The sequence below is a fragment of the Phacochoerus africanus genome, chromosome 3 (genome assembly GCF_016906955.1).
Source record: "Phacochoerus africanus isolate WHEZ1 chromosome 3, ROS_Pafr_v1, whole genome shotgun sequence".
Classification (NCBI taxonomy): domain Eukaryota; kingdom Metazoa; phylum Chordata; class Mammalia; order Artiodactyla; family Suidae; genus Phacochoerus; species Phacochoerus africanus.
Genome location: NC_062546.1, coordinates 120,954,400 through 120,972,353, shown reverse-complemented (window position 1 = coordinate 120,972,353; position 17,954 = coordinate 120,954,400). Strand labels below are relative to the sequence as shown.

General features: G+C 42.3%; 1 protein-coding gene across 2 annotated transcripts in view; it reads left to right on the top strand.

The window, feature by feature from the left end:
- Positions 1-12,150, top strand: part of TNKS (tankyrase) — a 170,317-nt gene extending 158,167 nt beyond the window's left edge. The window contains exons 26-28 of one of the 2 annotated variants that reach the window (XR_007133998.1): positions 3,697-3,853; positions 5,943-7,042; positions 8,687-12,150. Coding sequence is in view for 1 of the 2 variants with exons in the window: in XM_047772555.1 (XP_047628511.1) it covers positions 3,697-3,853; positions 5,943-6,029 (244 nt within the window). In the remaining variant the exon portion in view is untranslated. Of the gene's footprint in view, positions 1-3,696; positions 3,854-5,942 lie in introns of both variants that reach the window. The other variant, XM_047772555.1, reaches the window with a different exon arrangement.
- The last annotated feature ends 5,804 nt before the right edge of the window (positions 12,151-17,954 follow it).

Sequence of the window (17,954 nt, the reverse complement as noted above, 5' to 3'; positions counted from 1 at the left end):
TGTGTAATGGTTGCTGGCATCAGGACGTGAACCAAATTAGAGTCTCGGGCTCTGTGGAAATTACAAGTAATCCTCAGTTTTACTCCTGATGAATCAGTCTGTTCTGGGGATTGGATAGGAATAGCTGACCAGTCCTTTACCTGATGAAAGATGACAGCCAAGCTGAGAGCAGCCGTGGTAGAAGCCAGGGATATGTCAGCCAGTCGGAGGCTACAGTGTCGCTCCATCCTGGTTTTCTCCCTGGGCTTACTTTCCTTGCTTCAGATTCAGAACAAGGTTAAGAATTTTTTCTGTAGTATAAAGAACCTCCATCTCTAATCACATTTGAACTAAAACACACAACTTCCATAAACAAATAGAATCTTTAATTTGCTTCTGATGTTGTTAGTGATGTTTTAAGGCAGGGTCTGTAATTACCCTTGAGAGGTCCAACTTCAAAATATAACTTGGGAATTAATACTAAACAAATGAATGTTAGCTTTTTAAATAGGGTTTTAAAACTCAGAAATTTGAGAGAATATAATAAACTCTAAAGTCAGTGAAAAAAAGACAATTTCCTTCCTTGTTATTAGAAAAAAAGAAGATGAAAGAATTGTGCTTCACAAAAAATTGCCTTACACTTTATTGCATTTCTCTTTAACCAGATGTATTATTTTTGCAAAGTCAAGTTAATAAGATACCTTGTAATCTAGTTGAAACCTCAGAAAGACCCATATAACCTTGCAATTACTATGGTTATTCACCTCAAAACTTACCTCTCTAAGTTATTTTGTGAAAAAATTGTAACTGTCAGCAGTTCTAGGACAGATGGCCTACGTCCAGAAGGAAACTTCTTTCTATTAAGGTCGCTGTGGTTAATAACACATAAAAATTCCCGAGGACTTAAAACATGCAGAAATTCCCTTTGTTGTTTCAGACCTAACTGCTAAATAAGCAATAAGTGTGAACCTAGGAGTTCCCTTCGTGGTTCAGCAGGTTAAGAATGCGACTAGGGAGTTCCTGTCGTGGCGCAGTGGTTAACGAATCCGACTAGGAACCATGAGGTTGCGGGTTCGGTCCCTGCCCTTGCTCAGTGGGTTAACGACCCGGCGTTGCCGTGAGTTGTGGTGTAGGTTGCAGACGCGGCTCGGATCCCGAGTTGCTGTGGCCCTGGCGTAGGCCAGTGGCTACAGCTCCGATTCAACCCCTAGCCTGGGAACCTCCATATGCCGAGGGAGCGGCTCAAGAAATAGCAACAACAACAACAACAACAAAAAAGACAAAAAAAAAAGAATTCGACTAGTATCAATAAGGATGTGGTCTCGATCCCTGGCCTCAATCAGTGGGTTAAGGATCCAGGATTGCCGTGAGGTGTGGTGTAGGTCACAGATGAGACTCAGATCCCACATTGCTGTGGCTCTAACACAGGCCAGCAGCTACAGCTCCAATTCAACCCCTAGCCTGGGAACTTCCATATGCTGCAAGTGCAGCCCTAAAAAGATCCAAAAAAAAAAAAGTGAAACTAGATGAGAATTAACAGTTGCTCACCAAAATAGGATACATACAAGGAGTTCCCATTGAAGCTCAGCAGAAATGAATCTGACTAGTATCCATGAGGACGCAGGTTCGATCCCTGCCCTCGCTGAGTGGGTTGAGGATCTGGTGTTGCCATGAGATGTGGTATAGGCCAGCAGCTATAGCTCCAATTAGACCCCTAGCCTAGGAACCTCCATGTGCCTTGGGTGCAGCCCTAAAAAGACAGAAAAAAAAAAACAGATACACACATTTATGTCTTGGCCCAGATTTCCTAGAAAACAGAACCTGAAGCAAAAGCTTATGTACTAGCGCTTTCTTGGCAAGTGTGATCTCAGGGAAGCAGGAGGACACGAAAAGAAGTGAGGTGGAAAAAGAAGCAGAGTAAAGACAGAGAGGTGCATCCATGAGCTGGCCATGATCTCGTAACCAGCACAGTTGGTTACTCAGTCCATGAGACTTGAACTCGTAGAGTCTGAACTATTGCAGCTAGAGCAGAGCATCGTGGGAGAAGAAAGGTGAATTCCTCTGCTGGCTCCTGTCTTGCCCTGATCAGCATTGGTGCTGCAGGGCATTGGTGTCCCCACATTGGAGCTCTCCATCTGCCCTGACGCACACAAGGCACAAGATGAGCCAGTGGGCAGATGTGAACCAGGACCAACCTCTTTTCCCGCACCTTCTCCTGTCTCCACATCAACAAGAATGCCCTGGGGCAGGAAGCAGAAGGCGGAAGTGAGGGCGTCAGGTTAAGCTTTGCATGACATAAGGACACTGGGAGTAACCATGGCAGTGGGCCCAGTGGGCCAAGTGGGCAGAGTCCAGTGACATCAAGGTGCTGCCACAGTGAGCGTGGAACTTCCTTCTAATGCAGATCAAAAGGTTTTCCTCTGGGACCTACAAGAGAGTACAGTTGATGCCAAGACAGCATCCCAGAGGGTCGTCAGTAACATCACACTGAAAAAGCCAGCCTGGGCAGAACTCAGATACTGGGTCTGACACTATTTTGACTTACAGTAATATCTCTGATTAGCCACAATGCAAAGATCATACTCCATTACTAAGAACAATTTGATTGGATAATTACCATTTACATTAACAGTGTGACCTATCTTATGGCTTAGTTAAAATGTTTATTAATTGCTTACTAAAATATTGGGAGTTCCCTTTGTGGCTCAGGAGTTAACAAACCCAACTAGTATCCATGGGGACATGGGTTCAATCCCTGATTTCACTCAGTGGGTTAAGGATCCAGCGTTGCCTTGAGCTGTGGTGTAGGTCACATTCGCAGCTCAGATCCCGAGTTGCTGTGGCTGTGGCGTAGGCCAGCAGCTACAGCTCTGATTAGACCCCTAGCCTGGGAACCTCCATGTGCCGCAGGTGCAGCCCTAAAAAAGACCAAAATATATATATATATGTTTACTAAATGTTAACAATTTATTTGCAAACTTTGATTTTAAAGGGCCACATAGTAAATATTTTGGGCTTGGCAGGCTCCATGGTCCTTGTCACAGTGACTCAGCTCTGCCCCTGTAATACAAAAGCAGCTACAGACAACATGTAAATGAATGTATGGCTATGTTCCAATAAAGTTTTATTTACAAAAACAGGTGGCAAACTAGATTTGGCCCATAGTTTGCCAGCTTCTAATTTATGTAATACATTTTCTTCCCAAACAGTCTTTCTTCTCCATAATACTTAAAAACTGCCCCAATTTATGTTTCATTCAAGTAGTATACATTTAAGCTAAGTATTTTTTATATATAACCCACTTTTATTGTTATTTATATCATCCCAGCCTTTACTTCTCCATAATGAGTAAACCCACTCTTAATTTCAGATGTTGCTGCCATCTGCTTATTTTCTTCACTTTCCTCCTATCCATCCACACTCATCCTTCCAGAATGCAGTTTCCACTAGTATTTGTATTTTTCCACTAATCACAACTTGCCAGGTGTTTTCTGTGATTGATTTCCAAATCACACCAAAACCACTTTAAATTTTAACTATAACTATTGAGGCTGCTAGCTGCTTATATTAAATCTCATCCCATTCCAACTCATAAAATCAAAAGTGACATTTAAATTAGCTTGCCTTATGTTAACTATTTTTTAAAAAATCAATAAACCCTCCAGTTATCCTAAGATTTAAAGCTTCCTTCAAAGCATCGTTTTTCTTTTTCTTCAGACAAATGCTTTTCTGTAGAGTGACCCTTGGCAAGTCCTTTCTACAATTCAGCACCATGAAAATGGCTCACGCCCCCCCAGGCCATCACTCCGTTATTGGGAGACCAAGTGTGAATGGGCTGGCGTATGCTGAATATGTCATCTACAGAGGAGAGCAGGTATGATACTCGTCGAATAAGCATGACCAAGCTGCCAAAAACAGTCTGATCCAGAACGCAGAGACCACATAAGTTTAAAGAAAGCCATTTAATGAAATATCCCACACACGGTTTTGATGGCATTAGTTGCTTCAGTTCAAAATGAAGGTATCAGAATACTTTGATGTTACCTTTACACACAAACCCATCAGTCACCTGCCAGCCAGGTAGCACAATGTGGACAAGATGGCGGCTGAGAAATAAAGGCGTGCCATCTCGTGCCATTCTTGAGGCCTGCTGTTCTGGATTAATGCTTTGTGTCTTTCATGCCTCCCGCACAGGCAGTGGAGAGCTAAGAACAGCTGCCATTTAAGGATCTTCATGATGCACTTGCCACAGGCTGGTCACGTCCTCACATGAGTTGAAGCTCTATACCTCTGATAATGGTACTCTCGCAGAATGAGAGCTTTCTCAGTCTTAAAGCTACAGTACAATTCTGCCACCCGCTTGAGGATCCAAAATAAAATTCTCAATAAGCAGGAAAACTTTATTATTTTCAATCCAGGCCTTAACTCTCACAGTACTGCTAAATGCCTACTGATTTGTCTAGAAACAAATATCACCTTGTCTGAACTTAATTGAATTTCAAATGGATACTTTAACTACATTGTTGGAGAAAGGAAAAAAAAGGAGAAAAGAGAAATTAACTGTTATGGAGGTTCCTGTCATGGCTTAGCAGTAACAAACCGGACTAGTATCCGTGAGAATGCCGGCTCGAGCCCTGGCCTCACTCAGTGGGTTAAGGATCTGGTATTTGGAGTTCCCGTCATGGCGCAGTGGTTAACGAATCCGACTAGGAACCATGAGGTTGCGGGTTTGGTCCCTGCCCCTGCTCAGTGGGTTAATGATCCGGCGTTGCCGTGAGCTGTGGTGTAGGTTGCAGACGCGGCTCGGATCCCGAGTTGCTGTGGCTCTGGCGTAGGCCGGTGGCTACAGCTCCGATTCGACCCCTAGCCTGGGAACCTCCATGTGCCGCAGAAGCGGCCCAAAGAAATAGCAAAAAGACAAAAAAAAAAAAAAAAGGATCTGGTATTGCTGTGAGCTGTGGTGTAGATCTCAGATGCAGCTTGGATCCAGAGTTGCTGTGGCTGTGGTGTAGGCTGGCAGCTGTAGCTCCAATTCGACTCCTAGCCTGGGAACTTCCACATGCTATAAGCAAGGCTCTAAAACCCAATAAATAAATAAATAAATATTATTTATTAATCATAAGTTATTATTGGTGAGATTATTTCTTTCTTTAGAAATGAAAAGATATGTTGAAAATTCACTGCACTGTGCTCGAAAGAAAAATAGTTCTGATTTTAGTATGTGACCGGACTTAAAACATCAGGGATATTTTTGTATGTTGTTCTTCAAGCATCACATTAAATTTGACATGGAGGAGGTGTTCTCTGACATTGGCAGCTACATAGATTTAGCCTGTTTTACTGAAATGATAGGAACAATGCAGAGTTATTGAACCTGAAGAATGGAAGACTGACTATATAATAATTTATAGGACAATTTTCAATGTACAATCATTCAAGGGAGCATGATTCTTCACCTCTGTGGAGAATAAACTGAAAACATTTGAATTTAAATTGTAGCATTGAAGATTTGGATTAAGAAGAGTTTTCTGAAAGTCAGTTGCTAAAAGTGGTTGTTGAATCTTTTCTTATAAGTATTTTTTAAAATACGCTCTATGCTTTTATAACCAGCATGAGTTCAGCACATACTTGACAAGAAATGGATGTTGGTCAATCTTGGGCCCTTCTAGTCCTGCCTTAATTTTCCTTTTTATGGTGTGTGGCTCTCTAATGAGGGGTAACCGTATGTAAACAGTATGCAAAGTAGAGATGACAGTATAACAATTCTAGGATTATAGGATTCATATGTGTTTATATACAGATATAGACATGGGTCTCCTAATTGTTTGGGCACCTATGAATTGGCTGCACAGGCCCTTGAGTACATTTAGAGTATTCAGCAGCCTCTGAAGCTTGCATGGTAAGCAGGGCTTTAGTCTTTTACCTGCCAAAGGCTGATGTATTTTCCTTCCTGTCATCTCCAGGCCTACCCTGAGTATCTCATCACTTACCAGATCATGAAGCCAGAAGCTCCTTCACAGACCGCAACCGCCGCAGAGCAGAAGACCTAGTGAATGCCCATTGATAAAGGCCAGATGGAATTTAAACCTGGGACTGGACTACAGTGGATTGTTTTCAACAAAATCAATATTCTATAAATCCCTGACAGCCTAGAAATAAGCTGTTTGTCTTTTATAAAGCATTGCTATCGTGATGAATAGAGTATGAGTAACTGATACATACTCAATTGCTACTGTTCCCTTTGAGGAAATGTTTACAGGGGCGGCCTTTTAACATATCTCAGGCTCATTTTCATTGCAGTTATCCATTTCTAAAACGGGATTGCTTTGATCCGGCCTTGGAAATGGAAAAAAGAAAACATAACCAATACTTTCCCAAATGTTCTCAATTCACACACTACATTTGCTTTGATATGTGTGGCACGTGTATATAATAAATATGCACCACATATGACAGGCTCATTTTTAGTTTTTTCTGAACATGCATCATTCACTTTTTTTTTTAAATTGGTTATTGTCATTGCCGTTGTTGCTTACTTTGAAAATGAGCCAGAGCCTTCTTGAGGATTTTGCACAGAGTCACACTGACTCAACTCGCCAGCGATGTAACCCAAGCTTCTGGCTGAGCAAGACTTCACTTCCACTTTTTTTTTTTCCCACTGATTTATTTTGTATCTGTACTTATCAACGGAAACTGAGACGGAAAGGGAAAACATCACGTTTTGGTTTCCTGTTATTGATTAGCCAGTCTTACAAGGGAAAGGCACAAACAGCAACCTGATTTAAGAGCTCCCAAGTTCAGAGAAGTCGAAGCCAGTGAGGCCACCTGCTCTTTCCAACCAACACGAGCCTGCTTCCCAGGCATTCAGGACGGTACTGGAGGGCCAAGCAGAGGCCAGCCAGGGAGAGGCTTGAGTTCTGCCGCCGTGAGTTCTGAGGGGAAACTGCCAGAGAGGCCTGTGAATTCAGGAGAAGCAGCATTCAGACTCGGGAGGGCTGTGCAGTTCTGTAATCCAGCAGCAGGAAAGACCGAGGATGCCTCGGAGGAAACCGCCTTCTCGTCAGTAAGCCGTACCACCAGAATTGTCGCCCCCAAAATTAGCTGCCTTATTTCCAAATTCAGTGGAATTATCGTACTTCATTGGAGTCACAAAAATATTACTTTATTGTTCCTCTAGTTTAGAAAACTAGGATCCAAATCCTGTTTAGTCACTAGTTATGCACAAATGCAGGAACTTTTTTGTTTACTCCAGATTTGGGGTTTATTTCAAATGAGGTGCTTCAAATAGTTTATGTAGGTCCCTGCACTAAATTTTTGAACCATTTCTTCAAACTTCTTAATAGACAAAACAAAAATAGAAACCAAAGCTCTTTCAGTTATTTTTGAAATGAAGGTAGAGAAATAACCACACTTTTTTTTTCATGAAATCACTACTTTGTTTTGCTTTTTTTCTCAACATTTGTCATGTGCACTTTGACACTTGTGAAAAGTTATCCATTACAGTTCTCACACCTGCCCTTTTCACCTCAACTGAATATTAAGTGCATCAACTTCTTTACTTTGACGTGTTCTGCGTCTACTGAGCCATGAAGTAAAAACACTATATGTGGTTAAAAAAAAAAACAGAAAAAGGAAAAAGTGTGATACAAACTTACCATTTCAACTTAAAGTCCTGAAAACTAATTTGTTTTTTAATGCAGGATGATTAAGCTGTGACCTCATTTAATCTCCTTAAGAAAAATAAAATGGTTACATGCAAAGATTCTAGAATAGGCTCTTAAAATACATCTTTTGCTTTCCTTTTGGCTTGAGCCCAATGCTAGAACTAGGCATCGGGAACTAGTTTTGAGTTTTATAGCTGAATCTTGCATGGGTCCTCAAAATTAAATCAAGAATTAGCCTCAGTTGTTGCTTCTATTGAAGTTTTAGTGACCCAAGCTGGGTGTTTGTGTCTTGGCTACTTGTTTAATAGCACCTAGATTCCATATGAAACTACTAAGTTTGATGTTCATTAAGAGGGCTTTTTTTCCTCCCTTCCTTTTTTTTGCTGTGTGTAACAATGGGTTGAAAGAATTGGCATCTCCGTAGTTTTCAGTAATTGTAAAAGTGTATATATTACTTGCCTCCCCAATTAGATATAGTCTAAAATGGTAAACACAGCTGTGATTTTTAGTTAAGTAAAAGGGTTAATACGGTATAGATACCAAAAGCTTTATAGCGTCATTAAAAAGATAAGCCACTACCTGGCTGTGGTTATATGTCATTTCCATCATGCTAACTAGATTAATGGATGTGCCCGTTTTAAACTTCAGCCTTACACTTGAGAAGTTAAACTGTGGTTCAATATTTAAACTGCCAATGTTATGCATCTGATGTTCTGTGTGCCGAGTAAAGGTACTGTGTAAGGAAGACGTTTGCTGTGCTTCTTGTCTTGTAATGATTCAAGTATGTGGTATTTCTTGAAAGAATGTGTACATATTATTCCTCTGCTAAAGAGAATGAGTTAATTGATATCTCACAGGAGCCAAATACATTTTTTCGAAACTTGAAAACCAAAGGTCATCATGAATGAGTGCATTCAAGTTAGCAAAAGTTGATTGCATTTGGAATTTCCACCTATAGCACTGTGAAAAACCCTTTGGAATATAAAAGCATGGCATTAAATTAGGCTGAAATCCGTTTAATTTCTTGTGTATGCACTATATAGAAACACTAGCAAGTTGAGGACTTCTAGTGTGGCCTCCCCTGAATGATGCCTCTGCTTCCCAAACTGTATAGAAGAGAGAATCCAGGCGCCTTCGCCAGCTCTACTGCAGTTCTGACATCAAAGGGCTTCTAGACCTGATGGTCCAGGCTACTACGTATGAGCCAGCTGGATATTTGACTCGGGCGTAAGTTAAGTGCTCTACTGAACACTTTCTCCTTGTATTTGGCCGCCTCTTCCTTCCCTTTTCCCCACTTGCTAGTCTGGAATTATGAGTAGCGCCAACAATTGCCTTTGAGCACCAGCCTCCCTCATTTTCCTACTTTCTCCATCTTGATTCTTGCACAAGCCAACTGCACCTCTCTGTTTCCACATCACAACCAGAGCCAGGTATTAGGCCTCATATGCTCTGCTCAGCAGATTCTGCCACGTTGCATGGACCCAAGCATTTTAATTCTATGCAAAATAATAGCAGTGCAACCAGGATTCTTCCTTACCTTTTCCTTCTTGGAATTTGGAATTTCTAGCTTTTTTCAGTAACGTAAGTAGAATAAATAATATTAGGATGTGTTTGTGAAATAGCATCCTTGTGCTCGTTGGAGCTTGGTTATTAGTGGCTACACTAATTTCCCTTTGCTCTCAAAATAGCAAAGTGCGTTGCTATGTGCAGATAAATGCCTGAATGTGGCAAATAACATAAAATAGATTAATATTCTATTATTATAGCCTTTATACAAAAAAATAAAATTTTGGTCTACACTGAAAGAGCGTTAAAATGCAATAAGTTTTCCATGTTTTTCTCTATTTAAATACATCTCCCAACGGCACAAAGGTTATTGGCCATTGCTTGCCCTTCTTTTTTAATATCTGAACCCTCTGGATTCCTGTGAATGCTTTCAAACAAAAATGGTGTATATTTTTAAGCACCTTTCCCCCAATTTGTCCAGATCCCATATATACGATAACCTCTGATAAACAGCCTTTTTTCTGGGTTTTCTGTTGGGCAATTATCTTGCATAGAACTTTAGCTTTTAGCCATTCAGGCAACACTCAAAACTAACATTAGGATAGGGTTTCATGTGTCAGACATTTACTTAATGACTACAGTTAAACTTGTTTGACGTCAAATCAGTGACAGAGAAATGGAAAGAAAGTAATTGTGAAGGTAATACCTGAGTTTTAGTTGGGCACATGTAGCATATGAAGAGGTAATGCATTTTTTTTTTTAATCTTTAAAAAAAAGTGGGGTTTTTTCAGATAACGTTGTACATTCTGAAATCTAGAGACAATTAAGGAATTCCTGCTGTGGCACATGGGGTTAAGGATCCTGTGTTTCTGTGGCGGTGCAGGTTCAATCCCCGGCCCAGCACAGTGAGTTAAAGATCCAGCATTGCCACAACTGTGGTATAGGTTGCAATTGCAGCTCAGATTCGATCCCTGGCCTCCCTGTGGTCATCGAATTCCATGTGCCACAAGTGCAGCCATTAAAAAAAAAAAGGAAAAAAAAAAGAGGGAGTTCCTGTTGTGGAACATCAGAAACAATCCAAGTATCCATGAGGATTTGGGTTCGATCCCTGGCCTCACTCAGTGGGTCAGGGGAACCAGCATTACCATGAGCTGTGGTGTAGGTCACAGACAGGCTTGGGTCCCGAGTTGCTGTGGCTGTGGCTGTGGCCAGCAACTCCGATTTGACCCCTAACCTGGGAACTTCCATATGCTGTAGGTGCCGCCCTAAAAAGCAAAAAAAAAAAAAAAGGCAATTAAATGTTTCGTCTTAGAAATGCCTTAACCATGAAACTTTTTAACCTTTTATATCCTAATAAATACAAAGCTGTAATTCCATTTCTCAGTGTGTGAAAGGTGTCAGGAAGTCAGGTGTATCTCCATGTATCTCACACCTGGTAAGCTTACATATGAGAATCTATTTGATAAGCAATGCTGCAATGCTCCCTTACATGCAAAGGAGCTGATAGAATCAATCCATCCCAATTTCTCTCCCTCTAAACTTCCTCAGTACCAAGTCTTCTGGTTTAGAGAAATTCTGGAAAGATTTCAAAGCCCCTTAAGTTTCGTGCATGTGGGAATAGAGCAACAGCTCTTAAAATGACACCATGTAGAATTTGCATGCTGCACAAGCTGTTTTTTTAAACGTTAAAATATAAACCATGGTAATAAATGAGTAGGACACTGAAGATTTTATATCCTAAAACCAAATACTCTCACAGGTGTGATCAGTTTTAAACATCTGCCAGAGGGTTCGGCCTCCTTTGAAATAACATTCCACAGTAGAGATGATGGCATTTTGACTCTTCATTCTTTCTCTTTTCTGCTTCACAATTTCTCATCTCCACCCCCACCTCCACCACTCTTCTTTTCAAACAGATTTCAGGATCCACTTTGTTACTTTTCATCTGTCTGCCCTTTTCTGCAGTCTGCCCTGAAAGCCCCTTGTTGATTCTGTTTGCAGAGAAATGTAGTTAAACCTCAGTGGGGCGGGGGTCCCTCACAAACTCCCAGTCCCCTCCCAAGGTTCAGGATGGAAAGCTGGAAAACACAAGAGTAAAAATTAGAAAGGAACCAAATCCTTCAAAGCTAATAGCCTAGGCCTAGAAGATGACCTTGACCGTATAGCCATTGCATTCATTACAAAGAATAGGTAAACTCTCATGAGCATATAATACCTGTTCCTGCTTCCATTGTTTCAAGCTCATCTTGTCTTTGTGGTTGTAGTATTTGTCTTTCATACCTACAAACTGAAAAGGTACTTGTAGCAACGAGGTTTCTCCAAAACATTTACCAAACCAGCTTTGAGGAAATCTAGAATGTTTCCTGGCAACAGCATTTGGAGTAGTAATTGTATTTTCTCATTGTGATGTTGGTCTGTGTACGTAACCAATGTAGTGACTCTTTGTTCATTACTGGTGATGTTTTTATTTGTAGTCTCTGTGTGACCTTCCAGTAGCCAGGGGTTCAAATCCCCTCCCCTCTCTTTTTTGCATCTGTCTGTTTGTAGAACTGTAAGATAAAATACAAGACACCCAGTTAAGTTTGAATTTCAAATAAACTATTTTTTTTTGCTTAAGTATGGTTCATGCATTATTTGGCATATATTTACCGTAAAAAAAAAAAAAAGTATCTGAAATTCAGACTTAACATGTTGGGGGTTTTTTGGCTTTGTTTTGTTTTGTTTTGTTTTACTCAATCTGGCAACCCTATCAATTTGGTCATGGAAAATCTCTGACAGCATGTCAATTCTAGACTTCACTATTTTTCACATGGAATGGAAGACCTTTTTTCCCTCACCCTCTACTTTCCAAAAGAGGGCATCAAGGAACTCAGCCTGCCTACGTGGTGGGTTTCTATTCAAGACATCTTTATGATTATATTTAACCTGTAATTGTGCTTTGGCGAAATGTCTAACAGTACTTGTAACTGTTTAATATTCAATAAAAAAAATTTTTTAAGTATACTGTAGGTGGATAGCAGTGTACTCGGAAGAGTCTTCATTTCCCTGTTTGTTCCTTTCAACCTGACCAACCTTACTTAACAGGACTGACCTAAAACTGTCAGAATACAAATGACAACCCCGCCTCTGTCTGCCCAGTGAGGCCTGTGTGAAGTGCCTTAGCCTCACCCCTGAGCCCACACTGGAGTCCCTGAAATACAGAATAGCAGAGAGCACAGCTTCCTTTTAGGGAGCTCCCTGCAACAGATGGACGGATGTTCGCTTGGGAAGCAGATCTCACACCGGCTTCCAGGGCAGCTTGAAGGCCTACAAACGCCCATGGCTCAGTCTCCTCCTGCCTCCTCTCATGTCATATGGAGGAGGTGGACAGAGGCATGTGGAATACCTGCCTCTTTCGATGGTAGGGCCTTAGTTGTGACTCAGTTTAAGGTCGCATGCTCTATTAATAGCGCTTGTAAACCTGTATCATTGGGCATGATTCACTTTTCCTTATTATTTTATAGTCATAAGACAGTATGATTAAAAGTCATCCTTCCCGGAGTTCCCTGGTGAGGCAGTGGGTTAAGTTTCCAGTGTTGTCACTGCCATGGCACAGGTTTGCTTCCTGGCCTGGGAACTTCCACATGCGATGGGCACACCCTAGAAGTAGAATCATCCTACAGCATGTAGATCCATCTACACTTCACTGTCTGTCACATGGAACGGATGACCTTTTGTCCCTCACCCTCTGCTTTCTGAAAGAGGACATCAAGGAGCTCAACCTGCCTGTTGAACCTGTTTAACCTGCAAGCTGATGGAACCCCTGGCATTATGTTGGGAAAATAAAACTGTTTTCTCTAACTGTTCATATTGTGCACTCAGTTGGTCCCTATGGCACTCACCGTGTGGCAGGAAAGACACCTCAGGTGGACTTAGATGTGAAAAGAGTACTGTGAGAGCAGACGTAAGATAAGCCCTAATGTTGTGGGGGGACGGATCCTGACATCAGGGGTGAATTCAAACCATCCCCCCTTTTCTCCCTGTGATGTTCTTTTACAGCTTTCTTCTCGCCAGCAATTCTTTTTTTTTTTTTTTTTTGGTCTTTTTAGGGCCGCACCCACAGCAAATGGAGTTTCACAGACCAGGGGTCCAATCAGAGCTGCAACCATTGGCCTACACCACAGTCACAGCAACTCAGGATCCATACCACATCTTTGTCATACACCACAGCTCACAGCAATGCCAGATCCTTAACCCACTGAGGGAAGTCAGGGATCGAACCCGTGTCCTCATGGATGCTAGTCAGGTTCATTAACCTCTGAGCCACGGCGGGAACTCCTCTCCAGCACTTCTTTATCTAAGGTTAGGTTTATCTTGTGATGCTTTCTGAATCAGACAGGGCCAATATAGCATGAGCAGGCAGTGTGCATAGTGAAAGCTGTGCTTTGGTCCTTGGACGAGATCTTGGATAACCAATGTCTCTAAGAAGGTGAAACTTGCATTTTCAGGGTCTCTAGGTAACTAGAAAAGTTCTCTGTAGGTTCTCTGTGTATTGGTGTGATGGTTTTTTTAAAGTGATGATAAAACTTTTTCTAAGGTTTTTTATTATTTTATTTTTTATTATAGTTGATTTACAATGTTCTGTCAAAAGAAGAAAAAAATGCAAAACATTTTTGACCTTCTGTCCATCCAATGGCAAATTGTGGCTGGTCTCCCCTTGAATCTTGAGCAGGCCTGAAACAATAGTCGAGATGAAGTGATGCTCTGTGACTTCTGAAATCAAAACCTAGAAGATGGTGGAGTGTCCACCTTGCTGGCTGGAATACTCATGCCTTCACCTTGCCCTGATCCATCTTGTAAGGAGTCTGACTGCTCTGCTGCAGAGGATGGAGAGGGTACGGTGCTCAAAGCCACAGTCACAACTGAACCTGTTGTTCAAGTCTGTAAGCTGACAGCCAGCAACAACTGCCAATCATGGGAGTGCCGTTTAGATGGGCAGCACCATTTAGACTGAACCCTCAGAGAACAGCAGCCCAGCCAACATTGACTTTGGCCGCAAGAGAGACCCTAGTGAGAACCACCCAGCAGAGACTTTCCCAGCATTTTGGTGGCAGGGGTGGGAGGCGGAGAGTGCCCATGGCCTGCAGAAGTTCCTGGGCCAGGGGTCCAACCTGCGCCACAGCAGTGACCAGAGCAGCTGCAGTGACAATGCCAGATCTTTAGCCTGCTGTGCCACAAGAAGATTCCTTTCCCAGCTTTCTAATCTCCAAATTCATGAGCTAAATAAAACAGTTGTTGGTTTACACAACTAAGTTCTTGGGTAAATTATAACACTAATAGTGATGTGGGCTATGTGGGGTTATAACGGCAGGGGAGTGAAGAGAAGGTAGTTGCTAGAGGTCAGATCTGTATCAGGCAGCCCTCAAGTGGGCTGGAAATCAGACTCACTTGTGGGAGTTTTCATGCAAGGAGTCTTAGGCCCAAGAACCCTATTTTTAAAATAATATCCTATGAAAATATTGTAAACTCTTTTATCATAATAGCGATGGATGTCCAGTGCAAAAGGGTATAAATTCTACCCCTCAACTTTGTCATTCCCTCCCCTCTATTTTCAATTTTCCTACAAGTTTGTTTCTCCAGGTAAATCAGGATCATTTTGCCACGTTCCTCCCAAATCCTGTTTTGAGATTACATGAAACATATAGGTTAATTTTCTGGAAAAATCTTTCCAAATTGTCCTTCCGCTTTTTTCAAGTTTGTTTGCTTGTTTGTTTGGAGGTTTTTTTTTGGCTGTGCCCCAGGCATACAAAAGTTCCCGGGCCAGGGATCGAACCCACATGGCCACAGTGACAAGCTAGATCCTTAACCCACTGAGCTACCAGGGAACTCCCTTTTCCAGTGTTTGCTAGGTAGGCTTTTTTACCGTGTCCATCAGATAGATCTTGCCTATCTCTGGGGAAGTTTAATGTAGGCAGTTTATCTTTAAGCCGATATTATAAACGGGATCTACTGCTTCCATTTTATTTTCATATAAGAAATCTATTGATTTTTTCATGCTAAGTTACCAATCAACCACTTGCTGAATTCTTATTTCTAATGGAAATAATTTGGCCTCCCACTTTCCAAACTGTGTACCTCGTTTCTTTCACTTGCTAATTGCATTGGCTAGTGCTTTCAAAATGATGTTGAGTAATTGACAGAGTAGAAATGCATGTTTACTAACATGCTTTTGTTTTCCAATTTGGGAAATTTGTACCAATGCGATCCGATATAAGCAATCCACAGATCAGCAGTGGAGAACCACTGACTTAAAGCGATTTCATCCATTTTTTTTCTTCTATCTGAGCTTGAGCTATTTCCATGCTCCCAAGAGTATGTGGGAATATGAGGTCCATAACATTTCCTAAGATTCTGTGAGCCAGGCTGGATCCCCTTATCGATGGGGAAGGGTGTCCCAGCAGTGGTGACTCCTTGTGCAATCTTTGGTCATAGCCCTAGTTATTTGTACTCAGGATGTCTAAGATTGACTGCTCCCACCTGGGTGCCGTTCTTATCACCTCATCCTGTGCTTGACACAAAGCAGACTCTCAGATGAAGCACATCTGTCTCTTATTATTCACATCTTCCTATTTCTCTGACTAGAGGTCTGGTTCTTAGAGATTCCCATCAGCCTTCTCCTGTCACCTTCCTTGAGTGCCAGCTTTTCCTTGTCATTTTAGGATCACACCTGTGGCATATGGAAGTTCCCAGGCTAGGGGTCAAATCAGAGCTGCAGCTGCTGGCCTATGCTACCACCACAGCAACCCCAGTTGAAGCCGCATCTTCGACACAGCAATGCTGGATCCTTAACCCACTAAGCAGGGCCAGGGATGGAACCCGCATCCTCATGGATACCAGTTGGGTTCATAACCCGCTGAGCCACAGTGGGAAGTCCCTTGAGTGCTGATTAGGGAGCTCACAGATTGACCAGCCAGTCTCTGCTGGAGACGTTACTTTGTACATAAGATTATCAAATAACCGAGATCTCCCAAGTTATCATAGCAATGCGGTTTTTCAGGAAAGGATTAACCAAGACAAAGGTGGTTGAAAATGTATTTATTTTTCTTCAAATGATTTTTTTTTCTTCAAGCAATAAATAAAAACAGACATGTTGACTTTTCTAAAAAACAAAACCAAACAACAAAATCCCCTAAACTATATACATCCTACAGAAATACAAGCATATCAAATGTAGAAATGACATCACTCTGAAAGATGGGGCTATTTACAAAAGTTACAAGTATTGCATTGCTCTGTCTTGAAGAAGCCTCTTTCTCCTGTGACTCATAAACTCTAAGGAAGGGCAGGGTCCCCCTCACACACACCGAGGGGAAGAGGGGTATCCTCAAAGAGGTGGCACTCTCCATCCTTGAGAGACAAGGCAACTTCCAAGGAAGAACACCAACATCCAGCCACTATACTCAGTTCCGCCAAAGATCAGCTGACTTTAAAGGAGCTTATGTGAGAGTGCCTCTTTCAGGAGGCCCTATGTCCTTGAGTTCCTGACAGAAAATATCTCATCCCTCAACAGAACTGAGACCGGCCTGGAGCCAACGCTGAGTTAGTGACAAACCCCCGGCAAAACAAGCAAGCTCTGGGTTACAAAGCCTTGGCCTCCAAGACTGCCTTGCCACCCAACATGGCCCAAACTTGGTTACACAGGGAGAGCATCACTTGGGGAGCTTTGAAACCTGATGCCTGGGTCCCTCCTCTGGACATCCTGGTGCACTTGGGATAGCCTGGGATAGCCTGCAGGCAGGCTTTCTAAGCTCCCCAGGTGAAGCTAATGCGTAGCCAAGGTGAACCACCACCTAAGGGCTTGGTGGCCAATTCCAAACTAACAGCCCCTTCCCCTCTCATCTGAATCACCATCCTACCTTCCTGTCCATCTTCCCAAGGATTTTACATTTTTTTTCTCATGGTTCCCCAACCTTGGGGAAAACCCTCTTGAATGGGGACATGAGGAAAATGGCCTGAGGACGCCATGACAGGCTGGCAGCTCCCACTCCAGGGGAAGGCTCCACCAATACCCTAAGGTCACACAGATGCCAGCCGGGAGGGAACTGGCAGCAGTCTTCAGTCTCCATAAAAGATCCAGTGAATCTACTGCCTTTGTAGTCAGCAGCACAGTCGATAATGGGTGTAAGTGGCAATGCTTTCTGACCGCTACAGAGATTTCATATCACAGAAACCACTTCATGGGAGAGATGCCTATTGAAACACATTGGCCATTTGGACTGACCCTGCCATGCCATCTTCCTTAGAGCTATATTCCAAGTCATCAAAAAGAGGCTTCTGATGGGAGAATAGTGACCCCAAATCCCCGCTTCTAATCAAGCCTATTTCTTATTTCATTTCTAAAAGTTTGCGACTCCTGCTGTTATCAAGTACAAAGAAAATGGCTTTATAAATAGTGGTTTGACATTGATATAGAAGACGTGAATTGGAAAGCAGAGAAAAGACCTGGCTGGGCGGGTCCTGGGCTCCAACTGTCTGTGTGGTTGGAATCCAGTCTGGGAAAGCAGGATGCACACAGGTTTTGGCAAATGTACACTCATTCCATAAAAAGCAACTCACCCGAAGCTTCTTTTCCTCCCCCTCAAAGCAGTTCCTCTTTCAGACCTACCTGCCTGTTGGAACCCATACTTTTTCAGTTGTAGAATTCACTTAACCTCATTCATCACAAAACATAAAGCAACTTCCAGGAATCAAGGAGAAAGTCGGAACGTCCAGCTTGCCATCTCTAATAGGCCCATTGTCCAGGAACCCCAAGCCCCTAACATCTCA